At 40.8% G+C, this 20,662-nt stretch overlaps 1 protein-coding gene across 4 annotated transcripts in view; it reads right to left on the bottom strand.

The window, feature by feature from the left end:
- The window catches only part of LOC149265928 (uncharacterized), a 265,831-nt gene that overhangs the window by 101,215 nt on the left and 143,954 nt on the right, over positions 1-20,662 (bottom strand). For 3 of the 4 annotated variants that reach the window (XR_016260101.1, XM_089429840.1, XM_089429845.1), the window contains exons 5-6: positions 2,529-2,629; positions 2,257-2,333 (exon numbers count right to left, since the gene is read on the bottom strand). Coding sequence is in view for 2 of the 4 variants with exons in the window: in XM_089429840.1 (XP_089285966.1) it covers positions 2,257-2,333; positions 2,529-2,629 (178 nt within the window). In the remaining 2 variants the exon portion in view is untranslated. Of the gene's footprint in view, positions 1-2,256; positions 2,334-2,528; positions 2,630-20,662 lie in introns of those variants that run through there. The other variant, XR_016260102.1, reaches the window with a different exon arrangement.

The raw sequence follows: 20,662 nt of genomic DNA on the forward strand, positions 1-20,662 counted from the left end.
GTCGTGCCGTGTGTGGGGGTGCGCGGGCACACATGGGCGTGCCGAAAATGCTAAGTCATGACCGCCCGTGTGCCTTCTTTGTTCGGGTCGTGCACCCATGGAAACCCCAAATTTCGTTCGGGCGATTCGGGTCGGCTCGCCCAAGGCGGGTCGGGTCATGTCGTGCCATGTGTGGGTGCCCCGGCACACGTGGCCGTGCCAAAAATTCTAAGTCGTCACCGCCCGTGTGTCTTCTGCACATTCGTGCAGCCCATTTTCCCGACACTCCCTCAGGCCTTCGTTCGGGTCGTGCACCCATGGAAACCCCAAATTTCGTTCGGGCCATGCACACATGGAAACCCCAAATTCCGTGCGCCCTCGCCCGAACGATTTTGCATAATCGTTCGGGCGAGGGCGAGGGTGCATGCACTTTTTCTGGCCTCGAGAGTTGTAGATCGAACTTGATGAGTGAGTGCTCCAAATGAGATCAAGTTGTTGCCTTTATATAGGAGTTTATGTACCCCAATTAGGCCGACTTGTCTAGTTTGAGGCCGAGTTGGTGGAGAAGGCCTAGAAGACCTAATTTACATTAAAATAATTTCTTTTCTTGACAAATAGAGCCAAAGAAAGGTCTATTACAATATGACATAGACAAGGACACTCGACATAAACCCTAGAAGCCTTCAATGGAGGCTTTGACCTAAAAACAATTGACCCAAGCATGAAATCCATACTTTAATAAGTCAATTTCTTTAATAATAAAATTTTCATTTCTTTCTTTTGACAGATACATTACATCATGACTCAAATACAATTATGAAGACCGACACTAGTTACATTCTTCAACACCCTCCACCTCCATTATCATTCGACTTAGTCCCCTTTGGAGCCAGCCTCCACTCAGTGTGTCACTTCTTTATGAGGCTCCCTTTTGCTCAAGTCACCAAGAGACAGATGGATAGTGGCTCATGCCCTGACCATAGATCAATACACCCTCAAAGGACCACCCACACTTCACAACAACCTCAGCAGCTTAGCCAATCCAATCTTTACACCAACAGTCAGTGTAGATCATCCCAACTTCAATGGTGTAGCTCCTCTGGTAGATAGGAACACAGCGCAACATCCACCTCTTCTTCTAATGTTGCTTCTATTCAATCCTCAATCTTGAGCTTCCTCCATTTGACCTCAGATGCTAGGAGAGACAAATCCAGATCTAGCATATGCAAACTATTAGACACATTGCTTATTGAACATTTCCATTTTCCATACCCTGGATCTGCCTATATTGTACATCTTTTTCTCAAAGTGACCTCTAGTTATGGAATCTGGATACTATTTTCACATGTTATAGGTTACATTTGCATTCTTACTTTCTACACTCTATTTTTATAGCAGCCACTTTGACACTCCCATTTCATATTTGATATCATTGTTCCCAACAGTCCCTTTGCCCTTTTTTAGTGGTCAATTGTTGGACAATAATTATAGTATCTTATCTTATCTCACCATCCCTTTTAGATCTCGTTTGAATAACCTGATAATAAGACTCATATTTGTCAGGTAAAGATTAATATATAAGCAAATTGGCATTATTTATAATTTCGTGTATTCAGTAGCTATACCTTTCTGGCATTCAGTCACACAGAGAAGCCACCCTAGTGATGATTACATATCATCCCAAAGTGAGGGAAGAAGGTACTACAGCAACAGTGGTAACTTTTATGTGATCCATTTGCCCTTTAACTTGGTTAAGTCCTTGCACCCAAAGTGGGAGATCAAAGAGGTAATACAACCTAATCTGCGAGCTTTTCAGATCATAATTTTTGCACCAAGCTAATCAACAACTCCAATTAAAAAGTTCAATATCAGCACTCAGGTTTGCAATATATGTACCTTCATTCAGATTGTTCAGTGTTAATCAACTTCTTCCACATCTTTCATAAGAACATCTTTCCCATAATTTCCCATAAATGTTTATGAACATTTAGCACTTATTAAAACTTAAAGGACACTAAATCAAGAAATGCTCTGCTTTAACCTTGGCTGAAGACTGAAGTCGACTGAAAGCAAAATAGGAACTCATTAAGGATGAAATTTCGCGGAAAATTAGCAAAAAGAATAAATAAATAAATAAAAAGCATGCAATAAAGATAAGAATTTTGGGGAAAAATACAGTGGGGCGAAAACAAGAATTTCACAAATTAAAAAATACAAGATTGTTTTCCACGTTATTAATATCAAATTCTTCTCGAGTTATGTACACTGTAAACCAACCATTTTTTGCAGCAATGAACATGATCTCTCGTCTCCATCTTGTCAGCAATTGCTTCCCAGTTGATGTTGTCACGAAGCTGTCAAACAATCCAACATTTTACATAAAAGAGAAATGTTCATCTGAACACTGGGGACTGCAGTGACTCTAACAAGAGAAAAGGTCATTGATAAATGCTTGTGGATCCCACTATCATATGGTCTAAATGCAGAAATCACCAATATTCACATGAACCTATATTACTAAAACATGACCTATATCAAAGATTACACACCACATTTCGGGTATGTTTTTCTTCCTTCTCGAGTGACTTCAATTGCAGATTCTGATTCACCAATTCAAATAGCTTTTGGTATTCATCTCTGGACCAATTCCCTGTACATATAAAGGTTAACCCTTGGCATTAGCATGACAAAATTTAGAATATCCATGGATAAATGAAGTTGTTTATCCACAATCTATAACAAGACATACCTGTTCTTTTAAATTTATAAGACATAAAATTACAGGTAAATAATGAAATATATATACATATATATATATATATATATATATATATATATTTCAATGTTGTTCATTCAACATTTATATTGCCAAAATGTTCCAGTCCAATACTAAATAATGTTAGCTGCATGCTGTAAGTTCAAAAATCCAACTCTCGGCAATGACAGGAGTTATTTAGATTAAAATCAATTATGCCTAGCATAGTCTCTCAAAAATTATAAATGCTGTAAATTTCACATGAGAATTTCAAAGGAGGGAAATTGCATGTGGCAAAAAGAACCCTTTAAGGCTTTAGGGACTTTCACATACCAATTGAAGAAACATTTAAGCAATACTGTCAGTCAACAGGAAGCATCAAAAGCTTTGAAATATGATGACTTCATAAACATGCAATACGTGAATTACTATCAGAATCCAAAACCTCACTAACTGAAATACAATGCCAAGGAAAGGGAGAGAGTTATGGTAGTCAACATGCAATGTATCTGGAATCTGATAGTAAAGCAATGCATTGTTTGCACAATGGATAATCCCTGCGCATCTAAAGGCAATATGGCCAGCCAATTGTGTTCATGGAGAAAATTCTCCAAATGTCAATTGCAAATCTTCATCACCACTCCCCGTACACAAGAAGGTAACCCATGTCTGCACACCCTACCATATAGTTATAAGCATATCATGTCCTACGCAGTGATTCAAGACACTTTACCCAAAAGGAAAGAATACCAATATGCATAGGCCCTAGCTTGAATCCATCAACTTGACATGTGACAATGCAGGTGATGCAATATACAAGTTCCTAGCCCAATTATGGAAAAAAATATATATACAAGTTCAAAACATATTGCAAGCATCCACTAATACAAAAGTCGCTAGCCTAGGCGTAGCCCAATTGTGGAAAACAAAATAAACAAGTTTAAACTTTAAACCATATTGTAATTTGCAACCATCCACTAGTGAGTGGTACGTGTGAACAGTGTGGACCCTTAAAGTGACTTTCATGTCTACAAGTTACACATCATTCTAGGGCATTTTCCCAATGGCTCATGATAACGAAGTATGCATGCAATAAAAAAAATCCTATATAAATGAAAAAAGTACTAAAAATAAAGTGCCACATGTCATTATCATGTTACAAATGTTACCATGTTTCACATCAAGAAACCCGTTGTTAGTTTACATATCGCTCCAAGAGTGTTTGACTTTTGTTATGAATAAGGCACATCAATGGGAGACAATTTCATGAGGGCATTTTGACTTGGACCTTTTTCATCTAGCTTGACACTTGAGAGTTACAATGGACCAAGGGGGATGCACTATTTTTGTTGCATAAAAATATGTGAGGTGAGTCACTGTTATATACATAATCAATACATCGCCTTATGGCAATTTTTCCATTGGCGCATGATAATAAAGTATGCATGCAATAAAGAATGTTGGAAATACTGAGAGGAGGGGGTGAATCAATATTTCTTTTCAATTGTTATTTTTACCAGTTAGATCACTTATATTTAGAACACAAAATGAACAATGATAGAATAAATACTTTTATTAATTTCTTCTTTACAATAAATCAAGTACAATAATAGTATAGGGTTCCAACCCTAGATGAAAACTCCAATCTTCAATCTCCTAGGCTCCAACCTATATTATGCCAAGCACCAACTTGGACTTCCCAAGGCTCCAACCCATATTATGCCAAGCACCAACTTGGACTTCCCAAGGCTCCAACCTTGTCAACTTCGAGGCACCAACCTCTAGGGCTCCAACCCTATTTCTGGTTCAGGCTCCGACCTGGTTTTCTTGAGGACTCCTATCCTCTAGGGCTCCGACTTATGTTACCGGATCCGTCCACCCTGGGAAATGGATTCATGGATCCCCGGATCAAAAACGGATTTGGATCTGGATTCACTTGGATACGGTAGAAAACAATTTTTAACGAGTGAAAATATCCTGGTAATGCCCTGACCTGGCAGTTTGCTAGAAGTCGACAATGCATTGCTCTCTAACCCTGATAGCTACTCATTGGAAGCTCAGACAGTAGGTGCACGTGCAGTGAATAAGACAGCCAGAAAGATCTGATTGGTATTAATATCATTGGTTTTGGTATCTACAGACTTGGTAGTATGACGCCACTACTGGGTTTTTTATTTATCATATGCAGTTTCGCACATTTGAACTCATATTATATTTTGGATATGTTATAATATTAATTTAATTATAAATATGTTATATTTTATTTACATTAATTTAATTATAACTTTATAAATATGTTATATGTTATTGACATTAGTTTAGAAATGTTATAGCAGAACACGTATAATTACATGCAGTTTCGCACATTTGAACTCATATTATATTTTGGATATGTTATAATATTAATTTAATTATAAATATGTTATATTTTATTTAATTATAACTTCATAAATCTGTTATATGTTATTGACATTAGTTTAGAAATGTTATAAAAGAAAACGTATAATTACATGGTGTTTATATTTTAGATAGGTTATAATATTATAATTGAGTTATAAATATGCTATATTTATTTATAATAATTTAATTATACTTTTACGCTATGCTATATTTTATTCACATTAATTTAATTAAAACTTTTTAAATATGTTATACTTTATTTATATTAGTTTAGAAATGTTATAATTTTATAAAGAATTTTTCTTGGTATATATATTATAAATTAATTATTCAAAATATAAAAAATTTGTTATTTTATTGTCCATATATATTATAAATTAAAATTATTTAAAATATATCAAATTTGTTATGTACAAGTTTTAAAATTTGTAGATTATATTTTATATTAAACTTTTATATATTATAAGCTTATTATTTAATTAATATGTCTATTAAATTATTATTATTTATCATTTAAATAGTTTTGTAATATATTATAGTTTATAATTTATTTTTTATAAAATAATTAATGCTACTTTAATTATGAAGTATTGTATGTTTTTTCATGAAATTCATCTACACAATTCAGCTTGAGTGGGCCTGATGGTTAAGAGTATGTGTTTCCTCTTATGAGGTCACAGGTTCAAAACTAGACGGGGTAGAGTATGTATGCCTTCGTAGACTTAGCAGTCAAATCGCTACACGGAGGTGGGTCCCTTGTCCCACAAACAAGGGGGTCTCATACACCAATTTGGTGTCTGGCTTGGCCGTGACTTTAAAATTGGATAATAATAATAATAATAATATAAACTCTATTGTTGTTGATGGATAGTGATCACAATAAATTTGGACATTAATATCAGTTGCTCGCCCCTATTAGGCAAACCAGTGAGAAAATATATGTCTGAGGGCTCTATCTCGAGCTGGTGCCCTCCGATGTAAAAACATTGATCCTGAACGTTCCACCTTTCAACCAGCCATTCTAAGAATCGCACCTCGGCCCTCATGCCAGGTATGGCCCAGTATTTGTAGAGACCGCATGCCTTCAAAGCATCAATGGAAGGTTGATGATCTATTGCGGCCAAATCGACATCTTCGTGTTCTCTTTCGCGTCAATCAAGCATGGTGGGCAATCTACACACCAGAAAACATTCATTAGAATTCATTAAATCAAAAATTAATGGTTTAGTTTTGAGATTTGGGGTTTTAAATTTACTTTGCGCGGAGTACGCACCCCGCTTTCAGAAAACAGAGCGTGGGTACGCAGTTGTTCTGAAGGTAGGCTGCGTACTCCTGCCATTTTCCCATTAACGAAAATGTCGGGGTACGCAGGTTGCCCATGGGGCACCTGCGTACCCCGAAAAGCGGATCCTAAAACCCCAATGCCCCCAAAAAATCAAACTAGGGCTTAAAATGAAATTCTAAACGGATGAAAACAAAGAGGAGGATGTTGTGAAATACCTGAAAGAGACGGCGCTCGATTCCGACGGTCGGATTCTCCGCAAAGTCCACGGGAAGTTTCTTGCCAAAAGCCCTTTTCTCTCCCTCAACAGTAAAATGGTAAAAATGACATGGTAAAAGGTCTTTTTATAGGTTTTTTGGATAAATGAATGTTAAGTTTGTTTATTTTTCACCATGGAAGGATATTTTTCAATGCATTTTTGCTTATCTTAAACAGGTATGAGTAATGTGTCGTTTTTGTGCAGGACAAAAAGACTTTCAGGGAAAATTATCATTTTTCACAAACCAAAAAAAATCAGAGTCATCTTTTAAGCCCTTTTCTGACTCCTAAAACATGAAAAGATTGTCGAGCATTTCTTTTACACTCGTTAAAACGGAATTAAAAGACGGTCCCCTTATAGCTCTTTTCTGACCGTAAAAACAGGAAAAGATTGCCGGGTTTTTGTCGTTTCAAACTCGATACTGGAAATAAAACGACGTGTCCTTGATCGCTTTTTACTTTTCAGGTCAGAGGCACTAATCATGAAAGTACTCCTTGGTCGCAAGACTAAGCGGTTCTCTCAAGTATTATTTTATACTTTTTCGGGCTTGGGAGACACAACTTTACGAAAAAGTTCAGCCCTTTTCTGACTCCTAAAACATGAAAAGATTGCCGAGCATTTCTTTTACACTCGTTAAAACGGAATTAAAAGACGGTCCCCTTATAGCTCTTTTCTGACCGTAAAAATAGGAAAAGATTGCCGGGTTTTTGTCGTTTCAAACTCGATACTGGAAATAAAACGCCGTGTCCTTGATTGCTTTTTACTTTTCAGGTCAGAGGCACTAATCATGAAAGTACTCCTTGGTCGCAAGACTAAGCGGTTCTCTCAAGTATTATTTTATACTTTTTCGGGCTTGGGAGACACAACTTTACGAAAAAGTTCAACCTGGAGTCTTCTTAAGTTTTTTCAGACTCTCTAAAAATGAAAAACGTCGAGTTTCTCCTATACTGGACTCGTTAAAATTTCACAGTAAAGGACCTGTTCGATTACAAACAGGAACGGACCACTCCTTCTTAGAATTCGAATCAAAACTAAGTTGGACTCATCCGAAGGATGAGCTTATAATCAAGCATATGTTATCCTCCTCAAGCTTGTAAAAAATAAAGAGGTACTTGCCAGAAATGGTGGGGGAAAAGAGAGGAAAATGAGCCCATTTGTTATCCTTTGTCTCAGAAGAAGCCTTATTACCACTCTTGAACACGACACTTTTCATTCACCTGGGTTGGGAAATCCTTTGCCTCACAGTTGATCAAACCACATTGAAAGTCTTCAGCCGGGTATTAACTTTGGGTCAAATGTCACCAAGCCATCTGTCGTGTCGTTATGTGTTCAAGAGGTCTCTGCAATAAACATTCATCTGCAAAATACCCGTCATCCATTTTGATCGTCCCTGAGTCAGTCCTTACAGCTACATTTCTTCAACTTGATCTATGATTTCGTGTTGTGGGCTTGCCTGCAGCCGGTCGCTTTCTATCGACATCAACACATTATCTAGAAAGATGACCTAGGAATCGTCAGTACCTTGAAGTCTACATGCATCAATGGCAGGTTTCTCGCCTTTGACGACGGTTTACATCATTGACTTTCGATCGAAGGATTCCGTGAAATGTTCGACATCAACTCATTCATTCACATCTCATGGATTGTACTGGGTACTTTGAGAACCATTGACATCACTGGTGGTCTCTCTCACGCTTGTTAACAGTTTACATCATTGACTGGTAATCAAGTGGTTTCTACCATGTTCGACATCAACTCATTTATTCGCATGGATAGAATCGTACCTATTCGGGAAGTAGAAATGAAAACCCTGGATCTAGTTTCCACCATCCAGGTTGCGAGGAGTTTTGTATTCATTATACAGTAGACTAACTATAAACAGATGGTTGCGTCCATACTGTGTCTACAAAAGTCTATGATTATGATGTACTGCAAAATCATTCCTGTATCAGAGCAGTAGATAGTCAATTAGTTAAAGTTTTCAATCTGAGTATGGAAATGCCTACCTCAGCGATGATATGATCATATATATGTATTTTTTGTTGAATACTTGCAGGTTCCGACTGGGCTCTCCACAAGATAATCCTTGAAATGATAAAGTACTTCACCCTTCCTAGATTATATGAAACCCTAATCTACTACAGGCTTCGCACTTTAGGGGGCAATCTGTTACACTAAAATTTGTCACCATGACTATTTGCAGTTAGTATGGCTCCATCAACTGTCATACTATCCTCCTTGGCAAGCCTCATACCTCTGCTCTCCATGTCAAACTCCAAGAAAGAGAGAAAGTCATTAAAAATCTATATATCTCTGGGTACGCAATTTCTCTTAGCCTTACCTGCGTGTACGCACCCCAAGTTCACAATACCTGCGTACTTGTACGCTCTGTCTATAAAGCAATGGGTGCGTACTCCTGTAAAGGTCAAAAGGCGCAAGTTTCACTCCAAAAAAGTTACTTGTAGTCATTTCTAGAGCATTCTAGAAGTTTGTTTGACGTGTATGGAGCGCCTCCAGATGGTTCATGTATCCCTATGATAGAGGAACTTATCCCATCAAGAGGGGAGCTATCCCATCCAAAGAGGGGCTTATCCCATTGATGGTGGACCTGAATAACTTCCTCTAGAGCACTATAAATACAAGCATTGGGCCAAAGGGAGGGGAGGTTGAAAGCTGAACATTCCTAAGGGTAGATGTTGCTGGAATTAGGACTCCCTTGTAAAGCTTGAGAGGAGAGATTCCCATCCTTTCCTAGCCTTATTTGAGAGTGGGTGAGCTGATCAAAGTAAAGGAAAACTCTTGCTGGACCCTAGGAGGGACTTGCACAACACCAAGGCTCAGGTTGTAATGGTTCCTTTTGTTTCCTCTTAATACAAATGAACTCATTTTTCTCAACAGATTGTTATTCATGATTTGTTTCATATACTCCTTGGTCTGTATGATGGATATGTATTGTTTTATGAGTTTATCTGATGCTATTTAATCTTTTGGCTTGTTAGTGAATGCAGGTTTCGAAGAGAAGGAGGAGTTCATCCGGATCGGCGAGGCTGGACTACTACAAAGCGTTGGACTAAAGGTATGTTAAAATCACCTGATTACTTGTTTTCTCAATGCATGTTTAGAGAAAGGTAGTGTTTATTTGTCTTGTTTGTCACTAGAAAGCTTTTGCTTCTAAGGAGGTCGGTTGTGTCCGCACTATCGACTCTTTCCGCATGACAATAGCCTTCGCTAATTGCTCTTGCTCTTGCTCTTGCTCTTGCTTGGGCTTTGTCTTCACCTCAGCTCTGACACCATGTTCATTTATGGTATGTTCTATGCTTAGTGCAGTTTACTTCAATTTCTTCTTATTAGCCACTGATTAGCAATCACATTAACTTACAGTAAAATGCAGATAGAACATTAATAGATCGACAGAAAGCAAAATAAGGGACACCAGATGTGGCGGCTAGCCAGGGACAAACCCTAATGCGGGGAAACCCTTTGATCAATTCTTCTATAATCTTCAATAGTTCAGCAGAGAGAGAAATAGTACAATTGTACAGATCTGTAATTTTATAACAGCAATAATAGAAACCCTAACCAACACTTGCAAAGTAGATCAAATGGTCCACAAATGACCTTGAGTCAACCTTGGTCAACTCGGCCTTCAACAGCGATGAAGGTCAGGCCAAAAGAAATGGTCAAAACAAGTCAACGTATTGGCAACCCCGTGGTCAGCCCTAACCAGTCAACGCTAGTCACTTCGTGAGTCAAATCAGGTCCACAGATGGCAGATCAGAATTGCAGCTTGCTTGAGGGAGATTCCCCACACTAGGCCGTAGTCACAATACCTCCCTTGCTGGTCAACAAAGTCATCCCTTGCTTGCTGCACCTAGGTCAACCACAGTGAACGCTGGAACAGACTTGTGTCCTTCTCCTTGTTGCGTCTTCCTTGCTTCCTTGTTGCGTCCTTATTCTCCCACGTGAGAGCTGCTCCTTGTTAACCCAATCAAGTATTGGCAGCCCCACAGTCAGCCCTAACCAGTCAGCACTAGTCACTTCATTAGTCAAATCAGGTCCACGGATGGCAAATCAGAATTGCAGCTTGCTTGAGGGAGATTCCCCACACTAGGTCGTAGTCAAAATACCTCCCTCGTTGGTCAACGCAGTCATCCCTTGCTTGTTGCACCTAGGTCAACCACAATCAACATTGGAACAGACTTGTGTCCTCCTCCTTGTTGCATCTTCCTTGCTTCCTTGTTGCGTCCTTCTTCTCCCACGTGGGAGCTGCTCCTTGTTAACCCAATCAAGTAAGAAGAGAGAGAGAAGAATATAAGATGAGATGAGATGATGGAATAATGCCTCAACGTCACTTGTATTTATATGAAATGTTGAGCATGTGTCCCACACATTTAGCTGTTGGCCGACCTTTACAATTTGTCAAGTAAATACAAATAAATTCGTATCTCCCTAAATACTTGTCGGAATCGGATGATCGTTAGATCAATCCTACACCTCTCAACGAGAGGAATCCAAGAAAAATATCAGCTGCCATAAATAAGATGACCCACATGGAGTTTGGTCCTAGTTGCCAATTTTAACACTCCCTCTCAACTATGGAGAACTCCATCTGCTAATCCATCTGACCGTCGGTACTATCTCTGTCATCAAATGCACTGCCCTGCATTGCTCCCTCTGCTCTGTTGAACTATGAAGAAGAAGAAATGATCGAGGATGTATCATACCATCCTCCACTAACCCGAAGTCAGTCCCAGAGAGTGTGTCATATCACTCTTACTGATCCCAGATCAATGGAAGTCATCTTAGCATAAGGAGTACGGTAGATACAACGATGCATCCATCAATAGTAATATTATGGTCCCTAACCCCATTTCCCTACTCATTGATCAAATTAGAGGTACTTCCCATGAGTCCCAAACTGCATGGGTAGGATGCCTCGACAAGAGCACCAATCATCCTGTCCCTAAGTCACCATGGGGTATCACAGGGGAAGGCTAAACCTTTCACCCTGTACATAGCGCACCACTAGGGGAGGGTGAGTCACCCCGTGGTCGCATGTCGCTCCAACAAGTACCCCACGCCCCACAGAGCTCCCAAAGCTCAGTGCATCGATCATGCAGTACCCTCATAAGAGGGTCACTCAACGACTCCAAGTCGTTCTCAGAAAGTCAATAATTTGACATTTCCCAGGGGCTTTATTAGAATGTCGACGACCTGCTCATCTGTACCGATATGTTGGAACCTTATCGCTCCCCGCTGCACCATATCCCAGATATAGTGGTACCTGATATCGATATGCTTGGAGTGATCATGAAATAGGGATTCTCTGATAAACGAATCCCGCTCTAGTTGTCACACAGGATCACGGTAGTATCCAATGTAAATCCAAACAGCTCACTGAAGAGCTTCCGCAACCAGACAACCTCACAGGAGGCCATACTCACAGCAATGTACTCTGCCTCAACGGTGCTCAAAGCCACCGACCTCTGCTTCTTGCTCATCCAGGACATCGAGGAAAATCCCAAAGAGAAACAAAACCCGGAAGTGCTCTTTTGGTCCACCACACTGCCTGCCCAATCAGCATCGATATATCCATGTAGTCTCACATCTCCGGCAATGTATCTCAACCCATGAGTGATTGTGCCACGAAGGTATCTCAACAGATTCTTAGCACCAATCCAATGTGTGTGGTGAGGCTTAATCATATGTTGACTCAATGTGTTGACTGCAAAACATATATCCGGACGGGAGTTCACCAAGAACATCAATGCTCCGATGAGTTGACGATACTCGGTCGCATTTTGCAAAACAGGTCCGGCACCACTACCTCTGAACTTCTTGAAGTCAAACTCCATCGGGGTAGTCATGGGCTTGCAATCCACCATACCGAATCTCTCCAATATCTTCACCACATATTTTCCTTGAGATAGGAAAATCTCCCCTGGCTTCTGCCAGACTTCCAGTCCTAGGAAATAGTGCATTAGTCCTAGGACCTTCATCTCAAACTCGGAAGCCAACTCCGTCTTACATTTGTGAATGAGAGGGTCTGCACTTGTCAGAAAGAAGTTGTCAACGCACAACACCAGTATGAGAGGTTTATCATCTTCAACCTTAAAGTAAAGATTACGGTCGGCTTCACTCCTAGTGAATCCCAGCTTCATCAAGTAGCTATCGATTCTCTGATACCAAGCTCGAGGTGCTTGCTTCAGCCCATAGAGGGCTTTCTTCAACCTGCATAGGTGAGATTCTCGATCATGAATCTCAAATCCTTCGGGTTGTTCCACATAGACTTCCTCTTTGATCGAACCATGCAAGAATGTGGTCTTGACATCCATTTGATGTAGGTTCCATCCTTGCGAGGCAGCAAGGGCTATGATCGAGCAGATGGTGGTATATCGGGCAACAAGTGCAAATATCTCGTCATAGTCTATACCTTCCTTTCGAGAGAAGCCACGAACGACAAAACAAGCCTTATACTTTTCAGCACTTCCATCAGCTCCATGCTTCATCTTGTAAAGCCATTTCGAAGTGACAACAGTTTTGTCCTGCGGTCTGGCGACCACCACATCCCAGACATCATTCTTCATAATGGTTTTATATTCCTCAGTCATAGCATCCTTCCATACTTGATGTTTCACAACTTCAGCGAACGATGAGGGCACATTTTGAATGATCGTGCTCATAATTGTCAAGTATCCATGATACTTGGTTGGCTTCTTGCTTTTTGGGAAAGTCCCTCTGGGTGCAATTTGTCCTAAGCCATGAGGGCCTCTTCCTAGAAGAGGAAAGCTCTTGCGGAGGGGGATCAATAGGATCCATGGGTTCTTCCACTTTGGGCATTGTTTCATCTTGCTTTTCCTCTGGTTTGCTAGTGTTAGCTTCTCCAAATTTTCGTAGTATAGGAAGATTGTCAACTTTGCTAAGAGCCATATCTTCGTCAAAGGTGACATCTCAACTTCCCTTTGACCAGCCACATAGATTCTATAGCCCTTAGTATTTTCGCTATAGCCCATGAGGATTCCCTTCTTTCCAGATGCACCCCAATTTATTCCTTTTCTCTCTCAGCACATGAAAATAAACAAGACTTCCAAAAATCCTAAAATGAGATACATCAGGTTTCTTACCAGTGAACATCTCTTTGGGAGCCTTGGAATCTAATGCTTGATGAGGGCATCGGTTTTGAACATATACGGTGGGATTTGCAGCTTCGGCCCATAGAAACTTTAGAAGCCTTTGATCATGGAGCATGGAACGAACAGCTTCCATAATCATACGATTCTTCCTTTTCGCCACACCATTTTGCTCAGGAGTGTATGGTGTTGTGGTCTCCCTCTTAATGCCAGCTTCCTTACAAAAGTCATGGAACTCATTGGATTCATAATCAGTCCCATTATCAGTCCTTAAGATCTCGATCTTCTTCTCAGTTTCATTCTCAATCAAGGCTTTGAAGTGACGGAATCAGGAGAACACTTCATCCTTCTTTTTCAAGAAGTATATCCAAGTCTTGCAAGAATAACCATCTGTAAAAGTGAGGTAATATAAATATCCTCTCAAGGAGTTCACAGGCATCATACCAGACATGTCGAAGTGAACCAATTGTAATATACCAGAGGTCTTTTTATGGCTTGAGGGGAATGGTCCCCTTTTGAGCTTTCCTTCGGCACATCCCAGACATGCACCTTCTTGCTCTACTTTAAACTCGAGCATCCCTGTCACCATTTGTCTCACATCGGGTAGAGCTTTATAATGAAGGTGAGCAAACCTCTAGTGCCATAGTTCAGACTGAAGAGTTGTTTCACAAGACATGACACCCAGTGGATTTCCTCCGACTTGATATAGAGAGTCAACCCGAAAAGCAAGAGTGAAAGCATCTTTAAAATTCTTTTTCCATACACGTACCTTGCCATCGATGAAGGCCACCTTGTAGCCTTTTTCTTCCATTGTCGAAATGGACACCAGGTTCTTTTCGAGATTAGGTACATGTAGGACTTCTTGCAAATGAATTGTATTACCCTGATTCAATTGAAGAGAGAAATTCCCTACACCTTTCATGGGATATTTGGACCACTTCCTTGATTTCTGACATTCCTCTTTCCTTTGCCATTGAACCTACCTGTTAAAATTGGCAACCAGGGCAAAACTTCATGTGGGTCATCTTATTCATGGCTAATAATATTTTTATTAGATTCCTCTCGTCGAGAGGTGTAGGATTGATATAAAGATCATCCAATTCCGATAAGTATTCATGGAGATATGAATTTATTTTGATTATGGAATTATTATCAAGCCGACCTACAACTCATGTAGGCTCAGAAGCCCAACAATCGCATCTATTCACCCACCAACGTTGTGTATAAATATAAGAGGACTTTTCCTCATTTGGACTCACTCATCTCATCACATCTCTCTCTCTCTACTACGCAGATATGAGTCTCTTCTCTACTGCGCTGAAATGGGTCTCTCTCTCTCACACATGTGAAGCCGGAAGCTGTTGAATTTGAAGCTGCAACTGCAGAAGTAAAGATTGACTTGCGTGGCCTAGAAGATCTCCTCTTTGGAACTGCGTTGTAGGTTCATCTGAACCTCCTTTGAAAGCCGCAACTTTTGGTGGTGGAATGAAGTCAATCCGACGAACGGTTTGCAAGATATCGACTGCTCTAGTTTAAAGCCGGAAACTGCTGAAACTGAAGCTGCAACTGCAGAAGTAAAGATTGACTTGCGTGGCCTAGTAGATCTCCTCTTTGGAACTGCGTTGTAGGTTCATCTGAACCTCCTTTGAAAGCCGCAACTTTTGGTGGTGGAATGAAGTCAATCCGACGAACGGTTTGCAAGATATCGACTGCCCTAGTTTGAAGCCGGAAACTGCTGAAACTGAAGCTGCAACTACAGAAGTAAAGATTGACTTCCGTGGCCTAGAAGATCTCCTCATCTGAACTGCATTGTATGTTCATCTGAACCTCCTCTGGAAGCCGAAACTTTTGGTGGTGGAATGAAGTCAATCCGACTGTCGGTTTGTGAGATATGGTCTGCCCTAGTTTGATAATGAAGCCGCTAATGCTGATGCTACTGATCTAGGGTTTGCTACCGCTGATATGAATCAGATTTATTGTACTATTTCTCTCTGCTGAATTATTGAAGATAAAAGAAGATTTGATCAAAAGGGTTTCCCCACACATTGTGTGGTTTGTCCCTGGCTAGCCGCCACATCTTGTGTCTCTTGTCTTGGCTTGTTTTCTGTCGATCGTTTAATGTTCTATCTGCACTTTACTTTATGTACATGTGATTACTAATCGGTGGAATATAATAAGAAAAAGAAGTAAACTGTTATAAGCATAGAACATACCATAACTTAACATGGTATCAGAGCTGAGGTGAAGACAAAGCCCGAGCAAGAGCAAGAGCAATCATTGAAGAGAAGATTGGCAAGGCTATCCTAAAATAACTATGGGGTCCTCAACACTCTTTCCTGACGAAGACAAGCTCCGTGAGAAAGCTGACTATCACGGATGAAAGATGTCTATCGATCTAACCCTTGAAGATCAAGGAGTGCTGGACCATGTAAGAGGCAATATTGTTGAGCCTTCATCAAATGCATCTGTTGCTGCCTGGAACAAATGGAAAAATGGAGAAGTCAAAACAAAGAAGATCATCCGAGACTCTATCGACAAGCGCTTGGTGGCCTACATCTCTGATCTAGACACCTCCAAGGAAATCTACGACAAACTGGTGAGTTTACTTAAAGTTAATGATGCAAATCAAGTTTTGTTTCTTAGAAATAAGCTGAGGGAAATCAAGAAGGGTAAAGATGAAAGTATGCAAGCATACTTCTTAAGAATCACCGAGATCAAGAACGATCTCCTATCTATTGGGGAAACTATTACTGACAGAGAAATGGCACTCACAACTCTTGAAGGATTACCATCTGAATGGTATGTGTTCAGGACTACTCTTCTGAAATATAATGTAATTCCTGGTTTCGAGGAATTAATGGCTAGATGCATTCGAGAAGAAACAAGGGAAGAAGTGTAAGAAATGCCCATGCCTAAAGGTCCTCCTGCTGCCTTTTCTTTTCATGCAAAGAAAAGAAATAATTCCGGGACTAAATCAAAAGGAAAGGCTGGACCTAAGGCTAGAAGAAAATGACGATGTTACATTTGCGATAAAGCAAGTCACTATTCAAGGGAGTGCCCTGATAGAAAGGACTCACTCTAGGACGATGATCAAAATCCCTCTGATGGCAATCAAAGGAATGACAAATTCAACAGCAAAGGTAAGAGGAGAGATGGGAATCAAGGAAGAGGACAAGCATTCAAGAAGGCCAGAAATTCCAGGATGTATTAAATGCACCTGACCTCAAAAAGAACCTAGTGTCCATCTCGGGAACGGAAGACAAAGGCTACAAGGTAACCTTCAGCGATGGCAAGGTATGTATATGGAAAAATAATGTTAAAGATGCCTTTACTCTTAGGTTTAGTGTTGATTCATTATATCAGGTCGACGGAAGTCTGCTAGGTGTCATGTCTTATGACACATCTCTTCAGTCCGAACTTTGGCATTAGAGGTTTTCCCCCCTTCATTATAAAGCTATACTCGGTGTAAGCCAAATGGTGATAGGGATGCCCGAATTCTGAATAGAGAATGAAGGCGTATGTCCAGGATGTGCTGAAGGAAAGCTCAAAAGGGGATCATTCCCCTCAAGCCAAAGCAAGACCTCTGATATATTACAATTGGTTCACTCAAGCATACCTGAGGTTGGCATTAAGAGGGAGACTACTAAACCACATACTCCTGAGCAGAATGGTGTGGTGGGAAGGAAGAACTGCACGATGATGGAAGCTGTCTGGGCCATGCTACATGATCAAAGACTTCTGATGTTTCTATGGGCTGAAACTACAAGTACAAAATTGATGCCCTCATCAAGCATTGGGTTCCAAGACTCCTAAAGAAAAGTTCACCGCAAGGTGAACAATCTTTCGACTTTGAGGAGCTCTCAAGAAGCCAACACCAGGGAACCGAAAGAAAAGGATGATGAATCAATGCCTGATGTAGAAGAACCCATGGATCTGATAGATTCTCATCCACATGAGCCTTCCTCTTCTAGGAAGAGGCCTTCATGGCTTAGGGGAATACTTGATGATGCTAAAGGACATGTTGCACCCTGAGGAACCTTCCGTCAAAGTAAGAAACTTAATAGGTATCAAGGATACCTAACCATCATGAGCACGATCATACAAAATGAGCCTTCGTCATTCTCAGATGTCGTCAAGCATCAAGTATGGAAGGATGCTATGACCGTAGAATATGAGTCTATTATGGAGAATGATGTCTGGGAAGTAGTTCCCAGACCCTGGACAAGACAATTGTTACTTCAAAATGGCTTTACAAGATAAAGCATGCAGCAGATGGAAGCACGGAAAAGTATAAGGCTCGTTTTGTTGCTTGAGGTTTCTCCCAAAAGGAAGGTATAGACTATGATGAGATATTTGCACCTGTTGCCAGATATACGACCATCCGCTCGATCATAGCCCTTGCCGCTTCACAAGGATGGAACCTACATCTGATGGATGTCAAGACTGCGTACTTGCATGGCTCGATCAAAGAAGAGGTCTATGTGGAGCAACCTGAACGATTTGAGATTTATGATTGAAAATCTCATGTATGCAGGTTGAAGAAAGCTCTCTATGGGCTGAAGCAAGCACCCTGAGCATGGTATGAGAGGATCGATAGCTACTTGATGAAGCTGGGATTCACTAGGAGTGAAGCTGATCCTAACCTTTGCTTTAAGGTTGAAGATGACAAGCCTCTCATACTGGTATTGTATGTGGATGACCTCTTTCTAACAGGTGCAGACCCTCTCATTCACAAATGTAAGAGGGAGATGGCTTCTGAATTTGAAATGAAGGACCAAGGACTTGAAGTGTGGCAGAAGCCAAGGGAAATTTTCCTATCTCAAGGAAAATATGTGGTAAATATATTGGAAAGATTCGGTATGATGGACTGCAAGCCTGTGACTACCTCAAGGATCTTAACTTTTAGAAGTTATATGGTAGTGATGTCGAACCAGACTTGGAAATGCCTCTGAGTTTCAAAAACTCATTTGCATTGATGTTCTTGGTGAACCTCCGTCCGAACATATGTTTTGCAGTTAGCATTGTGAGCTCATATTTGTTTGAGCCTCATTGGATTGATGCCAGGAATCTTCTGAGTTGTCTTCAGGACACAATCTCTCGTGGATTAAGATACACTGTCGGAGATGTGAGACTACTTGGATATACTGATGGTTATTGGGCAGGCAGTGTGGTGGACCGTAAGAGCACTTCCGGGTACCGTTTCACCTTGGATCTGCTTCGATATCCTGGATGAGCAGGAAGCAGAAATCGGTGGCTTTGAGCACCGCCGAAGTAGGATATATTGTTGCTAGAATAACCTCGTGTGAGGCACTCTGGTTGCGAAAGCTCTTCAGTGAGCTATTTGGATTTACATTGGATACCACTGTGATTCTCTGTAACAACCAGAGGTGGGATTCGATTATTGAGGAATCCCGTATTCGTCAATTGCTCCAACAGATAGACATCATCTGGGATATGGTAAGTTGATGAGCAAGGAAGCTCCATCACATTAAGATGATGTACAGGTTGATACACCTTGTCAAAGCCTCGAGGAAAGATCTAATCTGTGATTTTCCCAAACAACTTGGAGTCGGTAAGAAACCTTTGTACAAGGGTCCTGCATGTTGCATACATTGAGCTCTGGGAGCTCTGAGGGCTTGCGGTTCCTACTGGAGCAACATATGACCACAGGGTGACTCACCCTCCCCTGGTGGTGCACACTGGAACAAGATGATTCGCTCTCTTGTGGGACAAGATGATTCGCTCTCTTGTGGAACAGGATGATTCGCTCTCCTGTGTAGCAGGATGATTAGTTCTCATGTGAGGCCTGGATTGATGTGTTCTCCATGGCAGCCTGGATTGATGTGTTCTCCATGGCAATTGTAGCAGGATTGATGTGTTCTCCTGTGAGGCCTGGATTGATGTGTTCTCCATGGCAATTGTAGCAGGATTGATGTGTTCTCCTGTGAGGCCTGGATTGATGTGTTCTCCATGGCAATTGTAGCAGGATTGATGTGTTCTCCTGTGAGGCCTGGATTGATGTGTTCTCCATGGCAATTGTAGCAGGATTGATGTGTTCTCCTGTGAGGACAGGATTGATTAGTTCTCCTATCGAAGCATCCTACCCATGCAGTCTGGGACTCATGGGAAGTACCTCTCATCTGATCAATGAGCAGGGAAATGAAGCTAGGGACCATAGTAGTACCGATGGACGCATCGTTGTAACTACCGTACTCCCTACACTAGGATGACCTCCATTGATCTGGGATCAATGATACTGGTCTGGGACCAGTGGTAGGAGTTGTACCATACTATGACGTTGACTTCGGGTCGGTTGAGACTGGTCTGGGATCAGTGGTACATACTCTGAGACTGACTTTGAGTCAGTGGAGGATGATATTGGTCTGAGACCATTGGAGTTGTACTCACTATGACGCTAACTTTGGGTTGGTTGAGACTGGTCTAGGACCAGTGGTACATACTCTGAGACTGACTTTGAGTCAGTATGATACATCCTCGATCATTTCTTCTTCTTCATAATTCGAACAAAAGCAGAGTAGAACAGAACAATGCAAGAGCAGAGCAGAACAGAACAAAACAGTACAGATCAGTGCAGGGCAGAACAAGACAAAGCAGAACAGGCAAAATAGAGCAGAGCAGGGCAAGGGTCAGGCTGTACAAGGCAGTGCATTTGATGGATGAATAGTAACGACCGATAGACAGATTGCAGATGAAGTTCTCCATTGGGTAGAGGGAGTGTTAAAATTGGCAACCAGGGCAAAACTTCATGTGGGTCATCTTATTCATGGCTAATAATATTTTTATTAGATTCCTCTCGTCGAGAGGTGTAGGATTGATATAAAGATCATCCAATTCCG

This window comes from Pinus tabuliformis, chromosome 6 (genome assembly GCF_031772625.1).
Source record: "Pinus tabuliformis cultivar Carrire ecotype Pingquan chromosome 6, CPIR1, whole genome shotgun sequence".
Taxonomy (NCBI): domain Eukaryota; kingdom Viridiplantae; phylum Streptophyta; class Pinopsida; order Pinales; family Pinaceae; genus Pinus; species Pinus tabuliformis.